This window comes from Coffea eugenioides, chromosome 8, assembly GCF_003713205.1.
Source record: "Coffea eugenioides isolate CCC68of chromosome 8, Ceug_1.0, whole genome shotgun sequence".
NCBI classification, from domain to species: Eukaryota; Viridiplantae; Streptophyta; class Magnoliopsida; order Gentianales; family Rubiaceae; genus Coffea; species Coffea eugenioides.
The window spans coordinates 45,755,637-45,779,328 of record NC_040042.1 but is presented as its reverse complement, the minus strand read 5'-3'; the positions used below and the strand labels follow the sequence as shown (position 1 = coordinate 45,779,328).

Below are 23,692 nucleotides of genomic sequence, written 5' to 3'. Positions count from 1 at the left end.
GGTCCGGGACTTGGACTCTGCAGATTAGCTAGAACCACTATCTAATATCCATCACCTGTTGGCCTTGCTTGGCCGGAGTCTGGGTTTTTGCAATTCTACAGTCAGCCGTTTATTATAACCTCACCGAAAAGCAATTTACCCATTTCCAATCAATCAAATTAAACTTTGGACACCAATTTGAGGACCAGTCTCGCACCCCAAAACCAAATAAAGAAAGAAAAAGGAAATCTCGATTACCGATCAGTGAAATACTCTGCTCTTATTAGGTAAATGCACAATGTATTTAGAGTTGTAAAAAAAAATTGAAAAGAAGCTTCATCCAAACAAATGATTATTTTTTGTTCTTTTACTCAGGCTTGAGTTTTCTGAGCTGAGTTCTAGTATGTTTCACACTTTGCTCACAGAATATTTTTAAACCCCAATTTAGCTCACTAAAACTTACAAATGTGTGATTCAAATTGTGTTTGTCAAGCTTTAAGCTTTATCCGAGCTCATCAATCTTTACATCACGTCTCCTACAAGACAATGAATGTGTTTGGATAGAAAATTATTTGGGATAATTTTTTTGAAAAATACTATAACACTTTTTTAATATGATATATGTGAGATAAAAAGATAATTCGAAAATGTTGTTGATAATACAAGTAAATCAGTGTGTGTGTGAATAAAATGTAAATAACGTGTAAACCAAACACACTCAATATTATAATGTATAGGAGGAAGTGCATTCAGTGCCCAAAAAAAAAATAGAATTTAACTTTTTCTTTTTACTTATTTACATAATAAGCTAGCCACATTTTCAACCATATTTTTGGTGTGTAATAACAAACTTCAAATCGCTCAACCATCTCTTTGTATTGGCAACGACAAGAATAAACACTACTATTGCTGATAATCAAAGGGAAAGATCTGTCCTTGATGCCCTCTTGTTGAAATTTGAGAGTTTTTTTTTTTTTTTTGAGATGATTAAAGCATGGGCTTAAGAGGAATGACAAGACTGTATAAGTTGCGATTGCGTGATGATGGTACATTCGAATTATTTTGGGGCTAGGATCAGTCCAGAACAGTCCAATTGCCTATCCGGGCTTTAAACAAAAAAGTATTGGCACTTTTTTATTCTTTTTTGTCGGAGTACTATAGTTCGAATCGAATTTTGGGCCTGGGTTTGATGGAAACGAGGTTCCTTGAAAAATAAATACTACAGTACTACTCTAATTGGTTGTGTATTATTTTAAAAGGCGGTTTTGAACTAATTTCTCATTGCAAAATATGCATATAAAAATGCTTTTAGTTTTCAAAAAGTCATTAAAGTCTCAGAGAAAATACAAGTGTTTAATCGTTAGCTAATCATCAACCTCTGGTGTATGGATTTCCAAGGAAATTAGAGAAGTAAAAAGACGCACTCACTGAAAAAACGACTAGAAAAAAAAAAGTTTTAAGAATTTGCAGAACATTTTTCAGTTAAGGATATTTTAGCACGTAAGCAGATAAACTATTTTAAGGATATCCTATTATTATAACTATTGTGAATATGTGTATCAACAATCTTAACATGTTAAACTGAAATCATGAAAATCATACCAAAATATAAGAAGGTTATTGGCTTTTAATAACAGGAATTTATATGGTAGTATTCTACATCTGGCATCGTATGTTTTACGGTAACATTAAAATAAAGGTAATGTGAAACAAACGAGTAGGCCGCAAAGTATACGTCAATCCCTGGTTTCTATGGACCACAACTAGAAATCTCCGTAGTTTCCTCGCCAAATTTCTAGGCTTACCTTGAATCCATAATCGATCGGTTGCTTTCATGAATGTGCTCGGGAAATACTAGTGGTTTAACAAATCACCTAATCAGTCCAAACTCCAAAGTGACATGACTTAGATCGATCAAGCGATGCAGCAAGCAGTATTAGACCATCATTTTCAAACCAGGTCAACGGTTAGTTGATGGTTTCTGTGAATTTTGATCTTCGAGGCTAATTTACTCGGACGCTGAGTCCTTTCTTCTTTTTGCTTATATTACCATGATCATTTAACCTAAACTAGTCATCATCCCGTTTTTCTTATTCGTCCGTTCAAAGTTATGGTTCACATTTCAATTGAAAAATATATTCATAAACTTTTAACTATTTTAAAATACCCTTATTTTGATATACTTCGTTAGTGTAACCTATCTTATTCAACAATTGCTGTGCATTGAACGGTGCAACTTTCATCAATATTTTTACTGTAATTAATGTAAAAGTATATAGGCTCCGTTTGGATTGATCATTTTTTCAAAAATAAATTTTTTAAATACAATACTACAGTAATACACAATAACTCAAAAAATATCCTATCCATACAATATATCAAATATTTTAAAAAATTTTCATATACACTGTTACAGTAAAATTTTTTCAAAAACACCCCAAAACACAGTTAATCCAAATAGAGATTGGTCATACTCCTAGTATAAACGCCCAATCTATCAAAAAAAATTTCTCAGCAAATTGATCCAAACATTCAAAACTATAAGCAAACCCTCCAATCTAGATATACAAGCAAAAAAGGTGCTTCCATTAAATTTGACCTAGCATTAAGTATCATTTAAATGTCAAGATTATTTAGTGCACGTGTTCAAGGTTAACAGAGTAGGATCATCTTCAAGTTCGCTACAAATTAATACGCGTTCTTTCATTGACAAATACTACTAGTCAAATACTCCTACTCGTAGAAAAGATGCGGGCTTTCCTATTCCCACGCATGAATCAACTCTCTACGTCGAGGCCAGAAACAGTAGTCGGATCAATATGGTATTTGTACTTTGGCCTAGCGTAAATTATGCTGATAGGTCTACGTTAATGCTGACTAGAACTAAGATTATATCCGTCTCGCGTCATTATTAGCCTCTCGTTCTCTCTCTCTCTCTTTCAAGTGAGCTATCATCCTAAACCGGATCAACACGTTAGGCGTCTACACTCTACCGACCGCGCCCATGGTCCACCATAGTCCAGTACATCACCATGCGGGCTGTTTCCCTTTTTCTCTTTTATTAAGACCAATAATTAGGAGGATTGGACCGTCGTTTCATGTTTGTATAAAAGCATTGAGGAATTTTTTTTTTTTTTTAAACTCAAAAGTCCGATAGTGCTCCCCAATGAACCCCACTATTTAACTTTTTTTTTTTTTTGTTTTATTGAATTACAAAACATATCTATCCACATGCTAGTCCAAAAGAAACTTTGGCGATAAATGAGAATGTAATGTATGGCCTACTTTTACTGGATATACTAACATCAATCCTGTCCCATCAATTGAGTAGGGTGAGCCCTTCGTGTCTATACTCGCAGAATTAAGGAGGACTCACTTATCAGTTTGGATTGTTATTTTTAAAAATTTTTATTAAAAAGTATATTAGAATAATTTGATGTACATGAGATAAAATAATAATTAAAAGTATATTTACAAAAAAAACTTAAATATTTTGTGCTGAAAATCACAATCCAAAAAAATATTTTTGTTAAGGAAAATATGATTGTGACCACTCTTTCCAAATCTCTTTTTTTTTTTCTTTTTATAGTTCTCGTATTTTAGACAATTCTATTCCTAATTATTAGACACTTTCGTGAATTTTTTAAATATCACAAAAAACCTTTCAAAATTATAATGTGCAAACAACCATTCAAAGTTATACAATGCGCGTATGATGCCGCTAGAATCTTTTTTGTTAGCAAAACTATCAATCATTCACAGGGAAAAAAAAAAAATGCTCTGCAGTCTACACCCCAGGGAAGTGTGGGGGCAATCGCCACAGGCCTAATTAGCATGCGTTAATTCAATTGATGTTAATTCAATTGATGAGAACGGATTATTTCTTTAATGAAGATTATGCTTTTAAGTCTCACTATTGGCATGGAAATTACGTTAATAGACATTCTATAAAAATGTACGATGTATGTTTCGAGATCATGCCTTGATCCATAATATTGATTGAACTCCAATTCATCTAAATCTTTATATTTGTTTTTTAACCAAAAGAAAAATTGCTCGAGGCCCATCCCATGGCTTTGCTGGCGTTACAACTGCAGTTTACAACGCCTCAAATGTCCTTTGCCGTAGATGGACTTAAAAGAAACCATCCTACACGAGACGACCACGTAGAAGAATTAAACACATTAGAAGCTCAGATCGGATGATACCTCCTTCGGTCATCAGGTCGACCTTCGATGTCTACCATCCATGTGGTGCATCCTTAGAACAGACTTTGCACTACTGCACGGACTTAGTCTGGCATAAGCCTGTGCCAGCCAAACAAAAAAAACACATTAGAAGGCAAGCCCATTTCCCTTGTCTTATACGAGTAATAAATGTGCGATTTTCACCGTTCCAATCCCATCTCCATGGACAATTTTAAAATCAGTGTATGGGTTTGCCATATGTATTTTAAAAAAATATATAGATATACTTGCGCGAGATTTTTTAGTGTATAGGAACACGGGGCAAACAAAGCATACATTAGTATTCCTACATTCTCTTAGTATTATAATTAGTATTGTAGGGAAGAGGGAATTATAAGTGGTGGGTATGGGAAAGGAATCGTAGCAGTAGTAGTAGTAGTAGTAGTAGTAGTATAGGGCAGGGACAGTGAATCCCTGGCGATTCACAGCTCTCATCGAAGTATTTGATAAGGTGCTGCCCCCGTGCGCTGCAGCTCCCATCCGGGAGGGAGACTCTGCTGCAACCTCGCACCATTGCATGCTTTCTTCTTCCATTCGGGATCCCCTTCAACCCTCTTCTCTCCTCTTTCCTCTACCCCTTCCTTCTACCGCCTTCTCCTTTTTCTCCCGGCGGTGTCCTTTATAAGTTATCACCTTTTGTTTCCACAGATCTAATGTGTCTACCCCCCAAATCTTCCCACAACCATGGCAAAATATCATCCTCTTAAATAACCCGGTACAGGGTCCTCAATCTTTGCTAAAACTTCCCACCAACGCTGAGGAAAATCACCGTCAGCTGATTTTATCGTTGATATTTCTTTCTCTTCATTTCGGGGCATATTTTTTTGGCTAGTGTATTATTAGTATTAATATATTGCCGTTGTTTTGTTGTAATTGTTTGTCTTTTTGGGAGTTCTTGAGCAAGACAATGAAAGGAAACCAGAAGGATCCGGAGAAATTCATCTGGGATCAGATGAGAAGTCCCTCCGGGACGCCCATTGGAGTCACCGGCTCCCACAATCGAGCTTTACCAAAGTTTATGGTTTGGCTGATTCTGTTTGTCTCTGCCACCTATGTTGTTTATACTTTGAAGCTTCTCAACAACTCTCGTTCTTGCGACGACGATTTTCTCCCAACCCCCCACCGTAGTTTGTCCATCGGCTCTGGGCGCAACACTTCCTCTCTAGTCTTCAATACTTTCAATAACAAAAACGAAACATTGCCCCCGAAAGAAGAAAAAACCGGATTAGACCACATAGTTTTCGGCATTGCTGCTTCTGCTAAGTTATGGGATAAGAGAAAAAACTACATTAAACTCTGGTGGAAGGGGGAGAAAATGAGGGGCATTGTTTGGCTTGATAATCCCGTCAAAACCCGGGAAGAGGAAAGCGATACTCTTCCGGAGCTAAGAATTTCAGGGGACACTTCGAAATTTGCTTATACTAACCGGCAGGGCCACCGGTCAGCGATTCGGATCTCGCGGATTGTTTCGGAGACGTTGAGGATGGGGATGGAAAATGTGAGGTGGTTTGTGATGGGAGATGATGACACTGTTTTTGTTACCGAGAATTTAGTGAGGGTTCTGAATAAGTATGATCACAATCAATATTATTATATTGGTAGTTTGAGCGAGTCTCATTTGCAGAATATTTATTTTTCTTATGGGATGGCATATGGGGGTGGTGGATTTGCTATTAGTTACCCTTTGGCTAAGGCTCTTGAGAAAATGCAAGATAGTTGTATTCAGAGGTACCCTGGATTGTATGGTTCTGATGACAGAATGCAAGCTTGTATGGCTGAACTCGGTGTACCACTCACCAAAGAACTCGGTTTTCACCAGGTCAGTCTTTTTTCCAATTTTCGGTCTCCTTGCCGACAGTGCATATGCTGAAAAGTGCCATTAATGGAGTATAATTGCAGTGCAGTAAATGTCGGTTTTATCTACGCCTACATTTCGGTTTCCACCTTGGCAACAGCCCAACAGTTATTTAGTACAGGGCTTAAAGCCTTAAATAGCAATACTATCTAGAATGGATTTTGTCGTACAATATCTAAAGTAAACTATAGCATTTAAGTTGTGTTATTATGTTTAATCAGTTCCAGCTACTTGTATTATTCTAGTAGGATTAGTAAATCTTGTAGCATTAGTCTAGACGAAGAGTTGCAGTTCCTCCCCACCCCATCCAGAGTCCTAAAAGGGGAAAAACATAAAAGGAGAAGCTTGTATAGAATTAGTTGCACTAGCAAAATAAAAGTTTACTTCTACTCTGTTTCTACACTAAGATTTTATGATAAATGTTGCTGGTTCATAGCTAGAATTGCTGCGCTTTAAATGATAGGTTTGGAACCTAAACTGTAAAATACAGAAGTTCTTTTGGGACAGTTTAGGTTAATGTGTTCATTGTGTAATCTGACAATTGTGCTTAGCGTGAGGTTGTTGGCTATTTTGGGTAGACTAAGAGCGTTTTTCCTTTTTCAAGAATAATTTGGTGGCACAATAGTCCCCAGGCCATGCGCCATGTGGCTCAAATACAGCTTAAAGTTTGGCATGGAGTGTGAATGGTTTTAATTTATTTTTGCTGCTCACCAAACCAGTTGTCAATCAGTTCTAACACCAAATTTCTTCTTGTGCGGTGGCTGATTCAGTACGATGTGTATGGGAACTTGTTTGGTCTATTAGCTGCACACCCAGTGGCTCCATTTGTGACATTACACCATCTTGATGTCGTGGAGCCGATCTTCCCTAATGTGACTCGAGTTCAAGCTCTTCAGAGACTCTTAGTTCCTATGAAGCTTGACTCAGCTGGTTTAATGCAACAATCCATTTGTTATGACAGCCGTAGAAGTTGGACAGTGTCAGTGTCCTGGGGATTTGCCATTCAAATATTTCGTGGTGTATTATCTCCTCGAGAGATAGAAATGCCATCAAGGACTTTCTTGAATTGGTACAGGAGAGCAGATTATACAGCTTACGCCTTTAACACCAGGCCCGTTATGAGGAACCCATGTCAAAAGCCCTTCGTGTTTTATTTATCTGGGGCTAGAATTGATTCTTCCAGAAATTTAACAATTACTGAGTACGTTAAGCATCGCGTTCCTCATCCAGCTTGCAAATGGAAGATGGTGGATCCTGCTCAACTTGACAAAGTAGAGGTTTATAAGAAGCCCGATCCAGAACTATGGAACAGGGTAAGCAACTCTTCTTGAAAATTAACATTTTAGCTTCCAATGCGTATGCTGCTGGATAAATCATCTATTAGAATTTTGTATTTCAAAAAATTATTTTGGGCGTAGTGAAGATCGGCTTAGGCAATCCTGTGAATGCTCATTTAACCCATTTGTCCATGTCAACATTCCACTCATTACATGAGTAACAGGAAATTCAACTCATACTTGAACCATGGCAGAAAGTGGGAAAGTTTGGTTTTTTTTTTTCTCTTCAACTGCTACATTTTGTTCTCTCTAACCCCTCTTGTGAATTGTATTGTGGCAGTCTCCAAGGAGAAACTGTTGCAGAATCTTGGACTCCAAGAAGAAAAGCCTGGCTATAGAAGTAGGTGTATGTAGAGAAGGGGAGATAAGTGAGATACAGTAACTGTGAAATTCATGAGCTATTTTTGGTTTTGTTTCTCTCCCTATTTCCACTTGTACCAACTTTTTTGCAGTTCAATTTGTAGTTTTATATCTTTATTTGTTAAGTTAAGGCCGTCACTATTGTTGGAAGGTCTTTCCAAGTTCATCGGCATAGTAGGAATTTAGGAAGATTGTTGGGGGAAGAGGCAGGGATGGAGGATTTACTGTAAAAATGTTTGTAGCTGTACGCGTTCGACATTGATGTGATTATTGCATCCAATGTAGTTTTTGATGTCACCCCAAACATTGAGGGGTTTCGTGGAGTTGATAACAGAATCAAATGTTATTTAGAGTTGGTTTATACGCTGCTGATGTTGTTGTTGAAAGATTCATTCATTCATTCTGTTCTTCCTATGGTGGTGGCATGTGTTTTTTTTTTTTTCTTTTAAAGTCAAAAAGGCATACTTGTGAACGAAGGAGCATGGTAGCATAGCTTATGCCTTAAACCATGCGAACCATGCTGCTTAAAGTTAAGAGCATTGATTAGTTTTGCTTTGATAGTTGTGTGTGTTAACAACAGTGAGATGGAGGAGAGCAGGTTGACCATGTAATCAATGGCAAAGATTACTTTGCTTCGAGGGGGAATTCAGCGTGCCCGCCCTGCCCTTTCTTGAGAATGCTTTAGGCTTTCTTGGCAAGGGTTGGTGCCGGTGGTTGTCCTGTAATTTCATAATCATTTCTGAATATAGAGGTAATTCTTCATGTCTTAAAAGTGCATGCAGTAATATTTTTGTTCAAGATTAGCCAAGAAGATCATCCAGTGGACCGTGGAAACGCATTTTTGCATGTGAAATTCTAAATTATGCTGTCGTGGACCCTATATTATATGGTACAACAATTTCAATCAACTTTTGCCTTTTGGATAACCTGTGTTGCTATTAAAAATTTGGTGTAAGCAAGCATAAAAAAGATTATTATTATGTGTGGACTGAGGCAGGTCGGAACGAGCGACAGATCACAGTAATAAAATAACAATATGCAATCTCGTCCAACCATCTTACATGGTGCTCATTGCTCATTGTTGTTACCCTATCCCGAAAGGTGGGAAACCATCTGTCACTTTGTTTGACTTGGAAATACAATTTTTTTTGAAATATTTTATTAACATATTTTAGTTAAAATTAATCTTTTATACACTGACAACATATACAATTTCATTGTTAGATGCATGACACATAATTCAAATTTGAATTTGAAACTCAACTTTTACGTATGTGTCGTATATTCAACCGAACGATGTATATACCATCGTTACGTGACGTGTGTATATAAGATTTACCCTTTTTGTTAATATAACTTTCTTTTCTTTTTTATTTTCTATGGAAAGGCGGACTGCCATCTCAAATTTTTGTTTACGCAAGCTTTCTTTCTGAGGACATGACTTGGGAAAGCGTATTTGATAACACACCACCCCACTTCTCCACCCCCACCACCGGCGATGCAAAAAGAACTACTCCTATTAGATTACAGAAAAGGTTGAGGAGCACTGAAAATGCGATCATTTCGAACAAGGAGTACAACTACTTTATAGTGGCGTTGTTGGTTTGACAAAACTAAAAGAAAAGAACTATACTGTCTATTTTTTTTATTTAAAAAATAGACTTCAAACTTTTCAAGAAAACCAAAAAAGAAAAGGAAAGTTTTTGAAAATTGAATCACGGACCTTATAATCATCTAATTAATGTCCCTATAGTTTATTCTACGGTGATAACTATCAATTTGTTTAGGTCTTGCTAAGAAAGCGATTTAAGATTAGAGTTTCAAGAATCAGAAGTTCGGAATTCAAATCTCCCTTCCCCTCGCTCGCCGGCTTTTTAAATCCTGCATTCCCTGCAAGGAAAAATCAATTCAAGAGAATAAGAAAGCGACTTAAAACTAATGACTAGGAGAGTAGTGATGAATGCGACTCTGGGGACAAAAATCGATGTCTCAATTAAAAAAGCAGGAGAGACCCCAGTTAGTTGTTGAAATTAGATCGTCCACTACGGGTCTCTACTCCCTACTCCTCTGTCCACTTCATTGACGATCATTGTACCCGTCCGGCTATTATCGACAATTACACCCAGGGATTATTAACTTATAACTATTGCAGCTGCGATCACTCATTGGAGGTGGAGCCGACAAGCGGAGATGGGTCTCTCATGCTACTCGTTGTATAATTGTTTTCTGCCGGTCTAGACTTCTAGTGCCTTGTATTGGAGCTTTCTGGGACCGGTAATATCTACAGCCTGGCCCCTTGGAAAAACATGAAGGAAGAACTGATCCAACAAACAAGTTTAGATTCTTGAAAAAAACAAGAAGTCTATTTTAATTTGAGGGTTCTAATTTATTGTAGAGTTGAAGCAAAACCCATTAGCTCCAACTTCTTCTTCTGTTAATTTTTTCAAAGTTCAAGAAACATCTTCCAAACTTTCTAACATTATTGTAGATAAAATTTTGCCCAGTTTCGTTGATAAGGATGTTAACGTAAAATTATTGATTCGACTTTCAAACTCTTTACATTTCCCTTCCCTCTTATAAAACTTGAGTCTTCTCTTAAATACAAAAGAACCCCCCCTTTTTTTTTTTTTCCAAAAATCGTTTAGAGAAAAGAAAATCTGAGACAAAGAGATGTGATGCCATTAGCCTAGCTTATTTTGCTTGAAACAATGCAATATTATGACAAAGAAACACACACACACACACACACACACACATATATATATATATATATATTTTTGGCAGAATTAGTTATACATTGCAATTGTTGTGAATTGGGTTATTCAATAATTGTGTCTTCCTCTCTCTTCATCATGAATCACCAGCACATGTTGGAGTGTGGTAGAAACTTTTGGGCATGAGATCATTTTTCAAATCAAAAGGATAAAAGAAAATGAAAATGAAAAAGAGCACCGACATTGGTACGGACTCAAAAATCCAGTGAAACCAATAGTTCTAAATCGGGCATGTGGTAAGTAGCTGCCCCGAGAAAAAGGGCACCGTCCTTCCCTTCCTACTCTATTTCAACTTTACTTGTCCTCTTTCTCTTTTTCTTTTTGTGATAAATCTGAGCTAACTTTTCTCCAAGGGTTATAAAAAAAAAAAGAGACGAGTTGAAGTCAAATCATTTTCTTCGTTTCAATCATATAGGAAAAGAAATCAACACTTTTTCCAGTTGTTACACTACTATTGAAATAATAAGAATTTTTTTTTATATATAAATGAAAAATTTTGAACTTACAATCTTTTTTTCTTTTCCGTCCAAGTTTCCACGATTGAAATATCTCTAATTTCAGCCCACGGCCGACACTCCACATTGAAAGGGCTTTTCGTAATAAAAATATTAGTGTTTTGCACCTCAAAAAGTACAAAATAGAGGTGTAGTGCCTCAATTCAATCGGGTCTAATGAATTAATTACTGGAGCATCAAATACAAAAATGGAAAATTAATTTTAGCAAGTTCTCAAGAGTCGACCCGGATGGAATCCCATGGGCCACAATCGCTTGAATACAACTACCTGCAGCCCTGGAATGTCTGCAATGGAAGACAGTCAGTCCCACCACCTTGTCTTGATTGGGCCGATTTTATTTCCTTTCAAATCCCAGGAATCATTAATCCCCAAAAAAAAAAAAAAGCCTGATTTCAGTCACGGCAAAACTACGCCACCAGAGTTACGTGAAAAATCAACAACCTCACTAGTCAAACTCAAACTTCCATCATCCAATCTTCCTGAAAGTGAAACATCAGCAGTTTTTTTTCTACCCAAACTTTCGTCCAGTCTCCCTCGGATATTGACCCCGGTGTAGGGTGCCATCATCCGGAGGCTAATGTGAAAAAATTTATCAATTTTGAAAGCTCAAAGGGGATATAACAGTACTGTTTATATAGAGAAGCGAAGCCCAAAGTTTCATCCTATTTTCGAAATTCAGCTAGAACGATAAAAAAACTCGGAAAGTTTAGTGGCAAAAACATTCTAGTGCCGTGAAAAAGAATGTGCATGTTTCAATTTTTCTTTTTTTTTTATTTTCTGGAATGCCCCAAAATTTAAAAAAGAGTTAACAAAGGGGAAAAAAAAGGCCGAGTTCCATCATCATCAAAGGAAGGAAAAAAAAAACACCGTACTGTACATTCCACCAAAGATATACAAGTAGTCCAAATGACATCCCTGTGAAAGAGACAGAGAGGGAGAGACTAAAAAACAACCTAAAACCGAAAATGCGAAAACCATGATCAATCTTCATCTTCTTCATCTTCAGGAAGTCCTGGATCGTCCCCAATGTCTTCAAGCAGTTTTCCAACATCCTCACCCAATTCCATTAATCTTGCACTAAGTCTCTCTACCTTGCTCTGCTCCTGTCCAAGACAGACAAACAAATCGTTTAATTCAGCTTCACTCTCCTTTTGAGCTTCCTCTCTTGCTTCTGCTTTCAGTGTCTCCACATCTGGGATGGGGACAGCTCCACCACTACTTAGAGCTTTTACTTCCCTCTCCAAATGGAAGTTTGTCTGCTCCAAGCTGTTGTATGCATCGGATAAGCTTTTCAGATCGGCTTCCATCTTACCGGCTAAATTTCGGTACATGGAAGCCTCAGACTCAATCTTGGTTTTCTCTGCCTTGAGCATCTCAAGTCGTTGAGAAGCCTCATGAAGGTCTCTTCTAAGTGCCTCAACATGGACTCTTTCTGCTCCGGCGCTAGGTCTATGCTCAAGCTCCGATGAGCCATTCCCACCTGTCCTTGCAAGATCCTCCGCCAAAGTTGCATTTCGACTTAGAAGGTCCTATTCGACAAGAGGTAGCAAAAAATAAAATCATGTAAGACAGACAGGTGCATGTGGTCGTGCTCACATAATAACGCCGCAAGATGGCCAAGTTGGCTGCAAAAGCCAAACATTGCGTTGCATTTGATTTTCTAGTTTGATTAGACAAATACAAGGACTACCATTGCCTCAAAATTAAATGTCAAGCAAAGGTCTGATATCATCCTGCTTCCAAGAAATCGGATGCTTATGGAAACTGCAACTACACTTAATCGAGCTATATTCCCATAATCTTGATGAAATTGGCGGTTCTCATACTTAGTGGACAAGAAGCCTTAAATTAGAATACAATGAAAGGAGAGATTCACAAAAATATACCTGTATCTCGAGGCATTGTTTCTCAACAAATGTCTTTAGCCGCTTAATATAGTCACCATCAGCTTCTCCATTTCTCTGTTCTAGTTCGGCTGGCACCACTGCCACCTGGCTCTTTGGATGGCTGTAGATTTCTACAGTCTTTTCTCTGATTTCACCCTCCAAATGCTTCAGAAAGTTGACAAACTGAGAATCCAATGTAGAAACCAGCATAGCATGATCATTTTTCAGATCAATTGCCTCATTTTCATCAACATCTTCAATCTCTGCCATGCTAGCAGCACTAGATCTGGTTAACTGTTTGCGGGACAGGGTTGGCTTGGCAGATGTAAACAATAGGCTTTTCTGCATTTCGTCAAATTTAAGAAAATATGATGTTAACCCAATTTTCTGGCTTACGGCATCAGCTATGCTCAAAGCATCCCTTCCACTGTCATTAGATTTATTGAATATTACACATTCCCCCAAGAGCACTGCAGCCAATCCCCTAACACAGACAGTCATGGCTCGATTTGAAACCAACTCAAGCAAATAGGTTAGATGAGGGCGTGAATCAAGGAAGCACTGCACTGCATTTGGACAACTAGAAAGCCAAATAACTAGTAGCTTCAAGATAAATGGTTGGACATAGGCATTGCCAGACCCACTTGATTTTCCATCGTTACCATTCATAGAAGAGGAAAGAGCAAGGTACTTCACCATACGGTGCATTAAAGGCTCGGGACCTCCTAATGAGGGCATTGGAGCTTCAAGTTTAATTTTAAGGACCTGCACCAAATGATATATCAAAGAGTATGAAAAACAACCATAAGACTTGGCCGACTTCCGCAACTGTACTCAAAGCCAATACTCTCAATCTTTATTTGTTTCTAAAAAATAAAATGTAAGGACATCAAGAATTCACATGGAAAGTTGCAATTGCATACCCTTTCTTTGCATTCCATATTATCCTTGAGGACATGAGAAAGCACACTAGCAGCTCTGCAGCAAGTCTGCATTTCAAATATAGTATAAATGGTTTTACATGTTGAGCAACAAGGACCACAGAACCAAAGTACGAAAGGCATGAAAACTTATTCAAGATATGATTCAGATACTGAGACGACTAAATCAAGAGGAGGACAAAAATAGTTTAGATGGCTATGAACAGTTTTCATCGTCAGGACCTCTAGAATTAGAAACAAAAGTAGTTTAGATGGCACTGGAACAGTGTTCATCGTCAGGACCTCTAGAAACGAAATAAACAATGAACTGCATTTCTACAAATGATCTTTTTCTTTCATCGGCTTCTTTAATCATCCCCAAACTGTTCCTTGTCATGTAGAGCACACAGGTCAATCTAGACCCAAAAAAACAAAAAACTGACAAAGTAAAAGTACACTATAAAAAGCAACAAGCATAATGTCTTCTACTTAGAAACTTGGCATAGCTCTGTCATAAAAGTCAAAACCCAAACCTGGTTAACAACATATTTACTAGAATTCATCATATTCAGGAACTGTATAAAATCTAAGGTCAGATTTCAACATTAAATTTGCAAAAGTAAAAAAGTTCACACGATTTCCCTATTTTTAACTTCCAAATGGAAATGGATTCTCAAAGTCAGATTACAGCCCAACGGACAACCTACATATAGGGACATTAAGAAACACAAAATTTATATTAAGTGGAATGATTCATGAAAAGAAATTTCATCTGTCTCTCTCCCACCTATCAATGCTCTGCAATAATGAGCTTACAGTTTCAAATTCATAGCAAACTAATGGACATGCCAGTGTAACCCAAAAAAAATAAAAAATAAAAAAATAACAACAACAACATAACTTCATTTTGAAGATAAAATCCTCTTCCTAAATTCAGAAAATCCTTCTACATGCTTTTCCTTTAAGACAAAACAATAACGATCAGCATACATACCTCAAGATCACCATTGCTTTCACTCATTGTAAGACCATGTAACAGCATGCTGCCAAGACAGGTTTCATAAAAGTTTATTATTCTAAAAGGAAATTTACTTTTCTCTCCCTCTCTTCATTACCCTCGTTGTGACCTCACTATAACTACCCTTTTCCTTCATCTCCTTTTTTTCTTTTTTTTCATCGGGGGGGGGGGGGGGGGGGGGTTGCAAGGGATTAATGTTTAAGAAAGAACATGAGGTAGACAGGAAAATATTTCCAAATGCTTTGTTTTCAAAATAACCATTGCCAGCACAAGCTTAAGTGTTAACCAAAAAAAGCTCAAGAATGGAACAAGAGGAAAATAGAACTACCTTCCAAATGACATGTGAACATCGTCTTCAAAGGGCGCATGAGTCATCAGTTGCGGCTGTGGTATTAGCGTTGATGCCAACATTGTCTGACCATCAGGATTTTTCTGCTTCCAATAATTAAATCAAACTTTTTAAGTGTTATTGAAGACATGTACAAGGGAAAGGGGGGGGGGGAACAGAAGCATCATAAAACCTCAAACAGAGAGAAGATATGATAACTTAGAAATTGAAGCCATTGGTAACTGACAATGCATTTTGAGATGCAAAAATTATAGGAAACCATCATAAAGATAAAGCTGATAATTCAAACCTCACAAAAGCTCTTAAAAACATAGTCTGCAGATACAAACTCTTGGACACTAGAAGTGCGTAAGATAATCCTGAGTATAGAATTCAGAGCTGGCTCCACATGTGGTTCCTCACCAAGAACTTTACTTGCAAGAGAGTCACGATTTTGAGGATGACCGGCAATCAGGTCTCCAATGCATTGCAGTGCCTGAATAGTATGAAAGTGAAATCGATAAGCGCATTACAGGTCTCCAAATTTTCATTATTGTCACTAGATATATTCTGAAGAACAGCCATGGCCCTCATGGTCAATAAAAAAGACTAATATATGTTGTTCAATTTCTCATTACCTTGTTATTTCCTGCATAACAGTTAATTCTACATTGTATTCTTCTCCCAGTGAAGAGGAAAACTGAGAGGATAGCATGAATCAAAAAAAAAAATCACCAGGCTAGGGATTTAAAGTTTCATTACCATGCAACGCACTGGTACAGGGGCCCATTGGTTTTCAACTCCCAACATCAACAAATGGTCCAAAACCTTTTTCTACAATATACATAAACTGTAATTGCTTAGAAAATTGAGGTCAAAGCCTTGAGAAACTTCACAAAGGAGAAATATTGAAACCAACCTGAACCAAGACTGTTTTGTTAGTCAGGCTATTTTTTTCCTTGCCAGGATCTGCTTCTCGACCTCCAATCATGAGCAAATGAATCGTTTCCAGAACACTGAGTATATTTATTGTCTACTGGCAATTGAATGATTCACAAGAACAAAGAAATGAAATAAGAAAGGCTTCTTTGATGGCTTATACAAGCAAATCAGTAATTGCTACAGCGTGCCCAGCAGGGACAATCATTTCAAACTAGATGCAAGACATTTGTAATAATGTAATCTTGAGTTTTGAACCTTTTGTTGAGTAAACTTGTAGGTGGTTCCTCGGAGAATTGACATTAAAGGGTCCAAGCCCATTGTTTCTCTAAGCAGTACCTAAATCAGGCAAAAATAATTAGTTGCAGATTAAGAGCTAGGCATATTTAACCACAAATAATATCTTAACTAACCTGATTAGATGCATTATTACGCAGGAGATTGTTCAACAACTCAAGACAGTCCTGTAGAGTACCAAAGAGAAACCAGGAACAATCATATCCATATAAAATACAAATAAGAATGAAAAGACTGTGAAATAGTTACAGATATCAATAAACCTCACATAACCAGAACTAAACCTATATGCACCACCACCTAAGAAGGCCATAATAACCCCGTGTTTGTCATTCACAGATGAAAAGTTAGCCAGAAGGTATTCATACGATATCAAAATGGACAATGTACAAGGTATTAGTTTGACTTGATATCTAAACAAATGAAATTGAACTTCTTTCTGCATCATAAATGAAAAGTAAGCCAAAAAAAAAAAACAATTCCCCTGTGTTTGTCATTCACAGATGAAAAGTTAGCCAGAAGGTGTTCATACGATATCAAAATGGACAATGTACAAGGTATTAGTTTTACTTGATATCTAAACAAATGAAATTGAACTTCTTTCTGCATCATAAATGAAAAGTAAGCCAAAAAAAAATTCACTATGTCCTAGGAAGCCAAGTCTCCATCTTTGACAAAGAAGCAAAAGTATCAGTAGTTAACAGTAAAGAAGACACCCTAATCAGGTTAATGCTATAAAAGCAAAACTTCAGAATGAATTTGATACACCACCAAAAAAGAAGTGATAGAAAACAAGGAAATTTTGGGTCTTTTGGAAGAGGAGAAAGACATATAAAGATGACTGCACCATAATGACAAATGCATGTGATTTAAATTGTAAACCACCTGAACAACTACACCTCCTTCTGAACCTCCTTCCTCTTTGACAATGCTAAAAATCTTCTCAAAAGCACCTTCAAAAACCACTATTTTTTGAATTTCCTGATATGATTACAGCAAGAAATCAGGTCAAATAGAAAAGCAAAACGAAATTAATCTGAGACAAGAATATAGCCAAATGTCACCTCAGCTTCGCGGGTCAAGTAAGTCAGGAGTAACAAAGCCTCATTTCTTATAACCTACAAAAAGAAACAAAAGTAACTCATGATCCATCAACAACAGGGAGATTAGATTAAAAGCCACTCAATGCTAGTTATAGTTTCATACCTCACGATCCATGAGCATATCCATAAGCCGTGTAATACCACGAGGAATGGTGAGAATGGCTTCTTGCAGCCTGAAAAATCGATTTAAAATTCTAAGAAAAGTAGAAGTTACAAAGCAACAAGAGAAATGATTAAGCAACATCATGTATAAAACATTTCAGGAAAAATTACCTACTAGGAGAGTTTGTTAGAAGTGCTGTTAACAGCTGAATTGTAAAGTAGCGCACATAGAAATCCTCGTCCGACTGCCAGAACACTAAATTAGCAATTGCAAAGGAAAAACCAAAACCAAAACATATGCAGATTATTAGTCCAAAAGTTGGTTTTCTTACCAACAAGCTTAAAAGAAGAGATATGCTGTCTACTTCTCTAGAAAGCAAATCGCTATTCATTAGAGCTGGTTGAACCTCATTTTTTGGACCTCTGCTATGAGCAATTGGAGTTAAGGCACCCAGAAGAGTTTCCAGAGCTCCACGAACCTTCAAACAGTCAACATTATAACATTTTAGTATCTAATACAAGTGCATGGTGAGGAAAAAGATCAAAAGGTGTTCCGTCTTTAAAGTTGAGATTGTGCAACTTAGCAGTGTAAATTGTTATCTAACAACCAGAGACACTCTATATTCATGAAATGTGCTCGACCGTAAATCATCACAATGGGTTTTATTCATCTAATTATTCATCTCTATTCTGATAGTTGGGCAAAAACACACTTTACTCAACCCAGAAGTATGAACAGTGAGAATACCACAACAGGGATGGCATATATTAGAGACTAAACAACAACCAGTGCTAAGTGCAACCAGAAAGCTTAAACATTCAAAAGTGATCGATGTAAGCCTCCCACAAAGGGAAGATACCCGAATATATTCAGCAAAATTAGCACATGGACAATCAGTAAATTAGATATCAACATCATTTACTTTTCCAGAATGAACTCCCAGCACTACATGTAGATTTTAGACCACAAAATGAAGGAACTATAATAGAAATTCAAGAATTTTTGACAAAAAAATATAGAAATTCAATAATCAAAATCAAAATATGAAAAGGGACAGGAAAAAAGGGAGACAGAAGGATTCAAACCAATTCAAGATCATCGCGTTCCTCTTTTAAGACGCTTAAAAGTATTGGAAAGCCTGAAAAGCATTAATTCAAAGGGTGAGTTACCCACTTGTGGAAAAAAAACCAAATTCATCCATAAGAGAGAAGCAATTACCCATTGCCCCAAAAGCCAACTGTGCAGCTTGACTTTCAGGCACAGCAGATTGCAGTTCAGCCATAGCAGCCCTCCTATCCTCAGCCAGTACACCATTGCTTATCCGGTCAAGTAAGCGTTCGATATAACTGTTGTCACAATACATGAACTAAGAACAAGATATAGAATCTACATTGAAAGAAAGACAGTCCCAAACTCACAAGAAGAACTCACGGCTCAAAATCTCAACTAGAATCTAATAGCACACCCCTTGGTTAGAAGGCCTACATTTGCTATATTTCCTACACTCCTTGACATTCTACTTCTTTCTCACTTATGTGGACAAGTTAGTCAAGTTTTTACCTCCTCCTTATTCCCAGTCATTTTCAAACAAAGCTAACACTCGTACACATACACATAAATCAATCCACGAAACAAGAAATTTACCTATCTTCACTCGAACCCGAGTTCTCATTTCCAAAGACACGTCCAACGTACCCCTGCACAATTAGTAATACTCAGCGAATTAAAATTTTAATACACACTAAAGCAAAAAGGAATTCTTTTTTTTTTTAAGGGAATAGAAAATTGAAAATTAGAGCAAAACGAGATTCAAGCTATGCATTCCGTTATCTGAATACAGAATATTAAAACCAACAAAAAGAACTGGAGGAAATTGAAAAGTCTCAGCTTCCAGATGAACCAATAGCTAAGATTAAATTCTCAAGCTACTAATAAGATAAAATGGCAAATTAAATAAAATAATCACCTGGTACTTGGAAACTAAATCCATTCTTGCTGTATACTGTATATCTTAGTACCTGAAACAAGTTATAGAGAAGAATATAACCCTTTATCAAAAAAGGTCAAACCTTGATGAAGATGAACTACAGAAAGAAAATAAAATCTCAATTGAAACCCATTATTAAACTTGATGAAGAAAACAAACCAATTCAGGCGAAATTGACACGAGATGATAACCAGTTAAGGTGAAAATGGCAGAAATTGGATAATGACAATTAAAGTGAATTAAACCGTAGAATTGTGTGTTTCTTCCTTAACTTTCACCTTCGAGTCTGCTATGGCGAGAGAGATCGAGGAGAGAGAAGAAAGAGACAGGGAGGGACCGGGGGAGAGAGAGAGATTTAAACGGGTCGGGTCAGAGTGGGGTAGGATATTGGGATGCAGAGTTAGCAGAGTAGTTAGTTTTGTTCCGTTATTAGAGCGAGTAGAATTGGCGTCGTCGCATCATATGAACTGGAGTACACGTTCCTGGTTCCGTCCAGGTCATATTCAATTTGGATTTGGATCCGAGTTAATCCGTTATAAAAAAAAAATTTTATTATAAATTCTCATTTTCTCGACCTTTTTTTTAAAAAAATTCTTTTGACGTATTTAATGTGCAATGAGTTTTTTAATTTATTGTAGGGAAAACCTTTCTTTTCTTTTCTTTTTTCAAAATCTTTTATGACTACTCTAATAATGGAGAATGGAATGGAGTATCACAATGGCATGCTAGTGTGAGTCAACCCCATGGCATTTAAATGAGTACGATATAGTTTTGTGTAAAAAAAACAAGCTTTAGTTCCTAATAACATTGATGAAAAGAAGAATACATGGAATCAAAATATGTTTTTGGAAAGAGTGTTTTCGGTGTTTGTTAATAACATTTGATGAAAGGCAAATAAATAATTTTTTTTCTCAAATTTTATCCTGTGGTTGTAAATAATTTGGAGCGTAAATTGATTTCGTGAATACTTTAGGAAACGACACCAAAATCACTTCTCCAACCTTTTATAATTTCTATTATTAGATGTATTGTGTCTCTCACCTCTTTTCTCTTCCTCTTGACCTCTGTAACCATAGAAAAAGTATCTAGGAAGGATGGCTTTGTTCCTTTTCTTGAGCTTATAGCATAAATCTAAGCATACTCAGGTTCAGATTCAGTTGACTATTTTAACTAATTATAGATTTTGATTTCTAAAATCAAGTTTGCGATACTCTCGGTTGTTTTTATACTCTTATTATAGTTTTTTTAATGATATAAAAAAGTTAAAATCTATTAACAACCAAAGAGTAGCTTTTGCTGATTCTCTATAATTAGTTTCTTTTATCAGATTTTGTAAAATATAAAGCAACCAAAAACAATGTCTTATTCTATTATATTAGAACATTAATATTCTCAATATCTCATTGTCATTATTTTAATTTTTTATCCTATGCTAATAATTTTGAAAATGTTATCTGTTAGTATACCTTGAAACTTTACATTTATACATTTTTCTTATTTAGCTTTATTTTTTAAAAAATATTAACACCTGAACTCATTAGATAGATTCGAAAGTAAAAATTATTGTGACACGAAGCATAACAAAATTGTAATTTTTAGAGTTCAAAGAAAAAGAAACCTTGAAATTGTAATCTTTAGAGTGCAACGAAGGAGAAACCTTGACACATCTTCATTTTCACATCTTCATTGTTACTTTTTTTTTTTTCTTTTTTGGTTGTAGCCATGAAAATTCTTAGCTCATCCTAATAACGCATATGCTTTTTCCATTTCCACGAGATGATTATTAGCACAAGCGTATTGAATGCATGGGTCATCCATAGTCCTGCATTACACGGACCGTAAATGGTTCAAATTGCCCCGACCTTCGATTCGAGACCATTGGGCTCCAGCTGCTCCTTGTTTTTGGGTTGTACTCCGAATCCAAATTTTGCCATGTGCATTTGCGAGAAGAGACAAGTGCAGAATGGGTTGTGGATTGAACTCTGACAATGGCCTCATTGTAGAAAACGTCTTCACCTCCTTGTTTTTTTTTTTTAAGTAAAATTTTGTTACGAGTAAATTTTATATACACTAATAGTATATAGATCATCACTATTGGATTCATAATATATATATAAAAATTTAAATTCAAATTTTACATAATTATCATTTATCCAGTGTTAAGTGTTGACAGTGTATATACTGTCACGATCATAATGTTTAATACACATATATTACACACACATCAAACTACTGTAAATGTCATAATTTAGTATTTTACGCATTTCATTCAATTTCATCCCGTCACTACACCAATTGAAGGAAACACAACCGATCGAGTGAGTTATGAGGAAAAATACATTTTTCTCATCAACATAGCTCATTTTGATGCATAGATTCATGTATGGATGAAGGGAACAACAAAAAATGCCTTCCAAGTAGGTAACGAACGAGTTTGAGGGCATTCGTTGACAGAGTTCTAAAAAATTAGAAAATTTTTGTACTTAAACTCAACTGATTGATATTATTATTATTGTTCAAGAGAATACGATGGGCCCAAAACAATCTTTTATCGCAAATAAGTCTAAAAATTACACAGCACTGCAATGATGCGTGTGGCCTACAATCCACGCTATACAATAGAAACCATCCAAAAATCACTTGCTTCATTAGCACGGCAAGAACGGTTTTACTAAATTGTAAAGTTTTTTTTTTTTTTTTGTTTTAACAAATATAATATGCTGCTTTGATATTTAATTCTCTTTTTCTTTTGGATTACAAAGAGTGAAAATATCAATGCCAGAGAGAGAGAGAGAGAGCTAACAATATATACTACCATAGTTGCGATTTTGGTAAGATTAATACGGCATTATTACTGATTTAATGACATGACATCAAGAAATAGTCGGATTAATTTATTTTTTGTCAAACTAACTGTCGGTTGGTTCAAACTAGTATGATTGGTTTCTATCAGAAGTTTATAATTATTTTTCTTAAATCATATTAGTGCTTTAGTAATATATATATATATATATATATAGATAATTTCTACCTGTTTAATCATTGTGGACTGAATTTTGGCTATTCAAGTTTGATTGCTTGAGAAATGAATCCTCATTCTTTGCAATAGCGGTCAACAGCAAAGCAAGAAATATTCGGTAGATTGTCACCACCTTGGAAAGGCTGGATGACTAAAGTATCGATCGCTTGTCAGTTATCACTTGTCCGAGAAAAGATTCAAAAAATCAAGAACATCACTGAAGTACTAGGATAAATATGTCCATGTCAACTTCATCGTCTTTGATCTTGTTCCCCTGCCCAAATTCATTCATAGTTGAAATTATGAGAGGAATCTATACATCACTTCGGCCACTTTGTTGCACTACTTTCAGCCATTTGATTGCATGAATATATATACCAGCTGGAACAGCAGCATATCAATATCCGGTTTATTATACTCGCTGCTAGCCTTAATCTGTATGCATGGATGAAGCACATATATATACATGTAGCAAATCAATTACACCGTTCTCATCATCAATCTTGCAAGATTTATCTGCCCCTAAAAAAGAGAAACATCATGGTATGTTGCGAATCTCATTTTCTGAAATTCTAAACCCTAAATATGTATGTGTGTATGGTGTTAGCATGTGCTAGGTAAATACATCTCAATCAACTTTGGAGGTTTACCTAGAAAAGCACTTGAGAAAGCCACTTTCACTGAACGAAAGTGGTAACAAAAATCATAGCTTTGTTGAAGACTAAAGATGCAAGCAATTTTCTTCTGGGGCATGAAATCAGTAGCTTCCTTTTTTGAGGAATTTAAGGACCACAATTAACATGCGATCTTGATATTTTGCAATTTCTGGATGAATAGTCCTAATCTTGAGCGGAGATTGCAACAAATACTGCTGCCTGAATTAATTGTCGTTATAATATAACAAAACAAAACAAAATATCTTTATGTGCCCCCAATAAATTTGGAATCTTTGGTTAAGCTAATCAGAACCACAATTTTCATTCTCAGTACTTATCCAGCAGGCTAGCTTTGAGAGCGAGAGAGA

General features: G+C 36.2%; 2 protein-coding genes across 3 annotated transcripts; one reads left to right on the top strand and one right to left on the bottom strand.

The window, feature by feature from the left end:
• The first annotated feature begins 4,620 nt into the window (after positions 1-4,620).
• Positions 4,621-8,141, top strand: LOC113779731. Its single transcript, XM_027325434.1, has 3 exons — positions 4,621-6,045; positions 6,852-7,394; positions 7,699-8,141. Exons 1-3 carry the CDS (start codon positions 5,134-5,136, stop codon positions 7,798-7,800), a joined length of 1,557 nt encoding a protein of 518 aa, XP_027181235.1. The 5' UTR covers positions 4,621-5,133; the 3' UTR covers positions 7,801-8,141.
• A 3,738-nt stretch (positions 8,142-11,879) lies between these two features.
• LOC113779610 (golgin candidate 6) lies at positions 11,880-20,064 on the bottom strand. Of its 2 annotated transcripts, none has more exons than XM_027325253.1 (20): positions 19,928-20,064; positions 19,629-19,680; positions 19,307-19,359; positions 18,881-19,008; positions 18,748-18,800; positions 17,994-18,140; positions 17,833-17,906; positions 17,663-17,732; positions 17,521-17,574; positions 17,342-17,437; positions 16,573-16,623; positions 16,418-16,498; positions 16,140-16,253; positions 15,983-16,054; positions 15,531-15,716; positions 15,221-15,324; positions 14,869-14,917; positions 13,878-13,943; positions 12,955-13,719; positions 11,880-12,597 (listed from the first exon to the last, which is right to left on the bottom strand). In XM_027325253.1, exons 2-20 carry the CDS (start codon positions 19,650-19,652, stop codon positions 12,049-12,051), a joined length of 2,736 nt encoding a protein of 911 aa, XP_027181054.1. In that variant the 5' UTR covers positions 19,653-19,680; positions 19,928-20,064; the 3' UTR covers positions 11,880-12,048. The 2 variants fall into 2 exon arrangements, with proteins under 2 accessions (XP_027181054.1, XP_027181055.1); XM_027325254.1 differs by lacking the exon at positions 19,928-20,064 and adding an exon at positions 19,809-19,912.
• Between the last annotated feature and the right edge of the window lie 3,628 nt (positions 20,065-23,692).

Coding starts and splice junctions, on each gene's coding strand:
- LOC113779731 (XM_027325434.1), top strand. CDS start 5,134: ATGAAAGGAAACCAGAAGGATCCGGAGAAATTCATCTGGGATCAGATG. Junction 6,046..6,851: donor AAGAACTCGGTTTTCACCAG/GTCAGTCTTTTT, acceptor TGGCTGATTCAG/TACGATGTGTATGGGAACTT. Junction 7,395..7,698: donor ATCCAGAACTATGGAACAGG/GTAAGCAACTCT, acceptor GTATTGTGGCAG/TCTCCAAGGAGAAACTGTTG.
- LOC113779610 (XM_027325253.1), bottom strand. CDS start 19,652: ATGGATTTAGTTTCCAAGTACCAG. Junction 19,009..19,306: donor TCGGGTTCGAGTGAAGATAG/GTAAATTTCTTG, acceptor TTGTGACAACAG/TTATATCGAACGCTTACTTG. Junction 14,918..15,220: donor GTTCACATGTCATTTGGAAG/GTAGTTCTATTT, acceptor CTGTCTTGGCAG/CATGCTGTTACATGGTCTTA.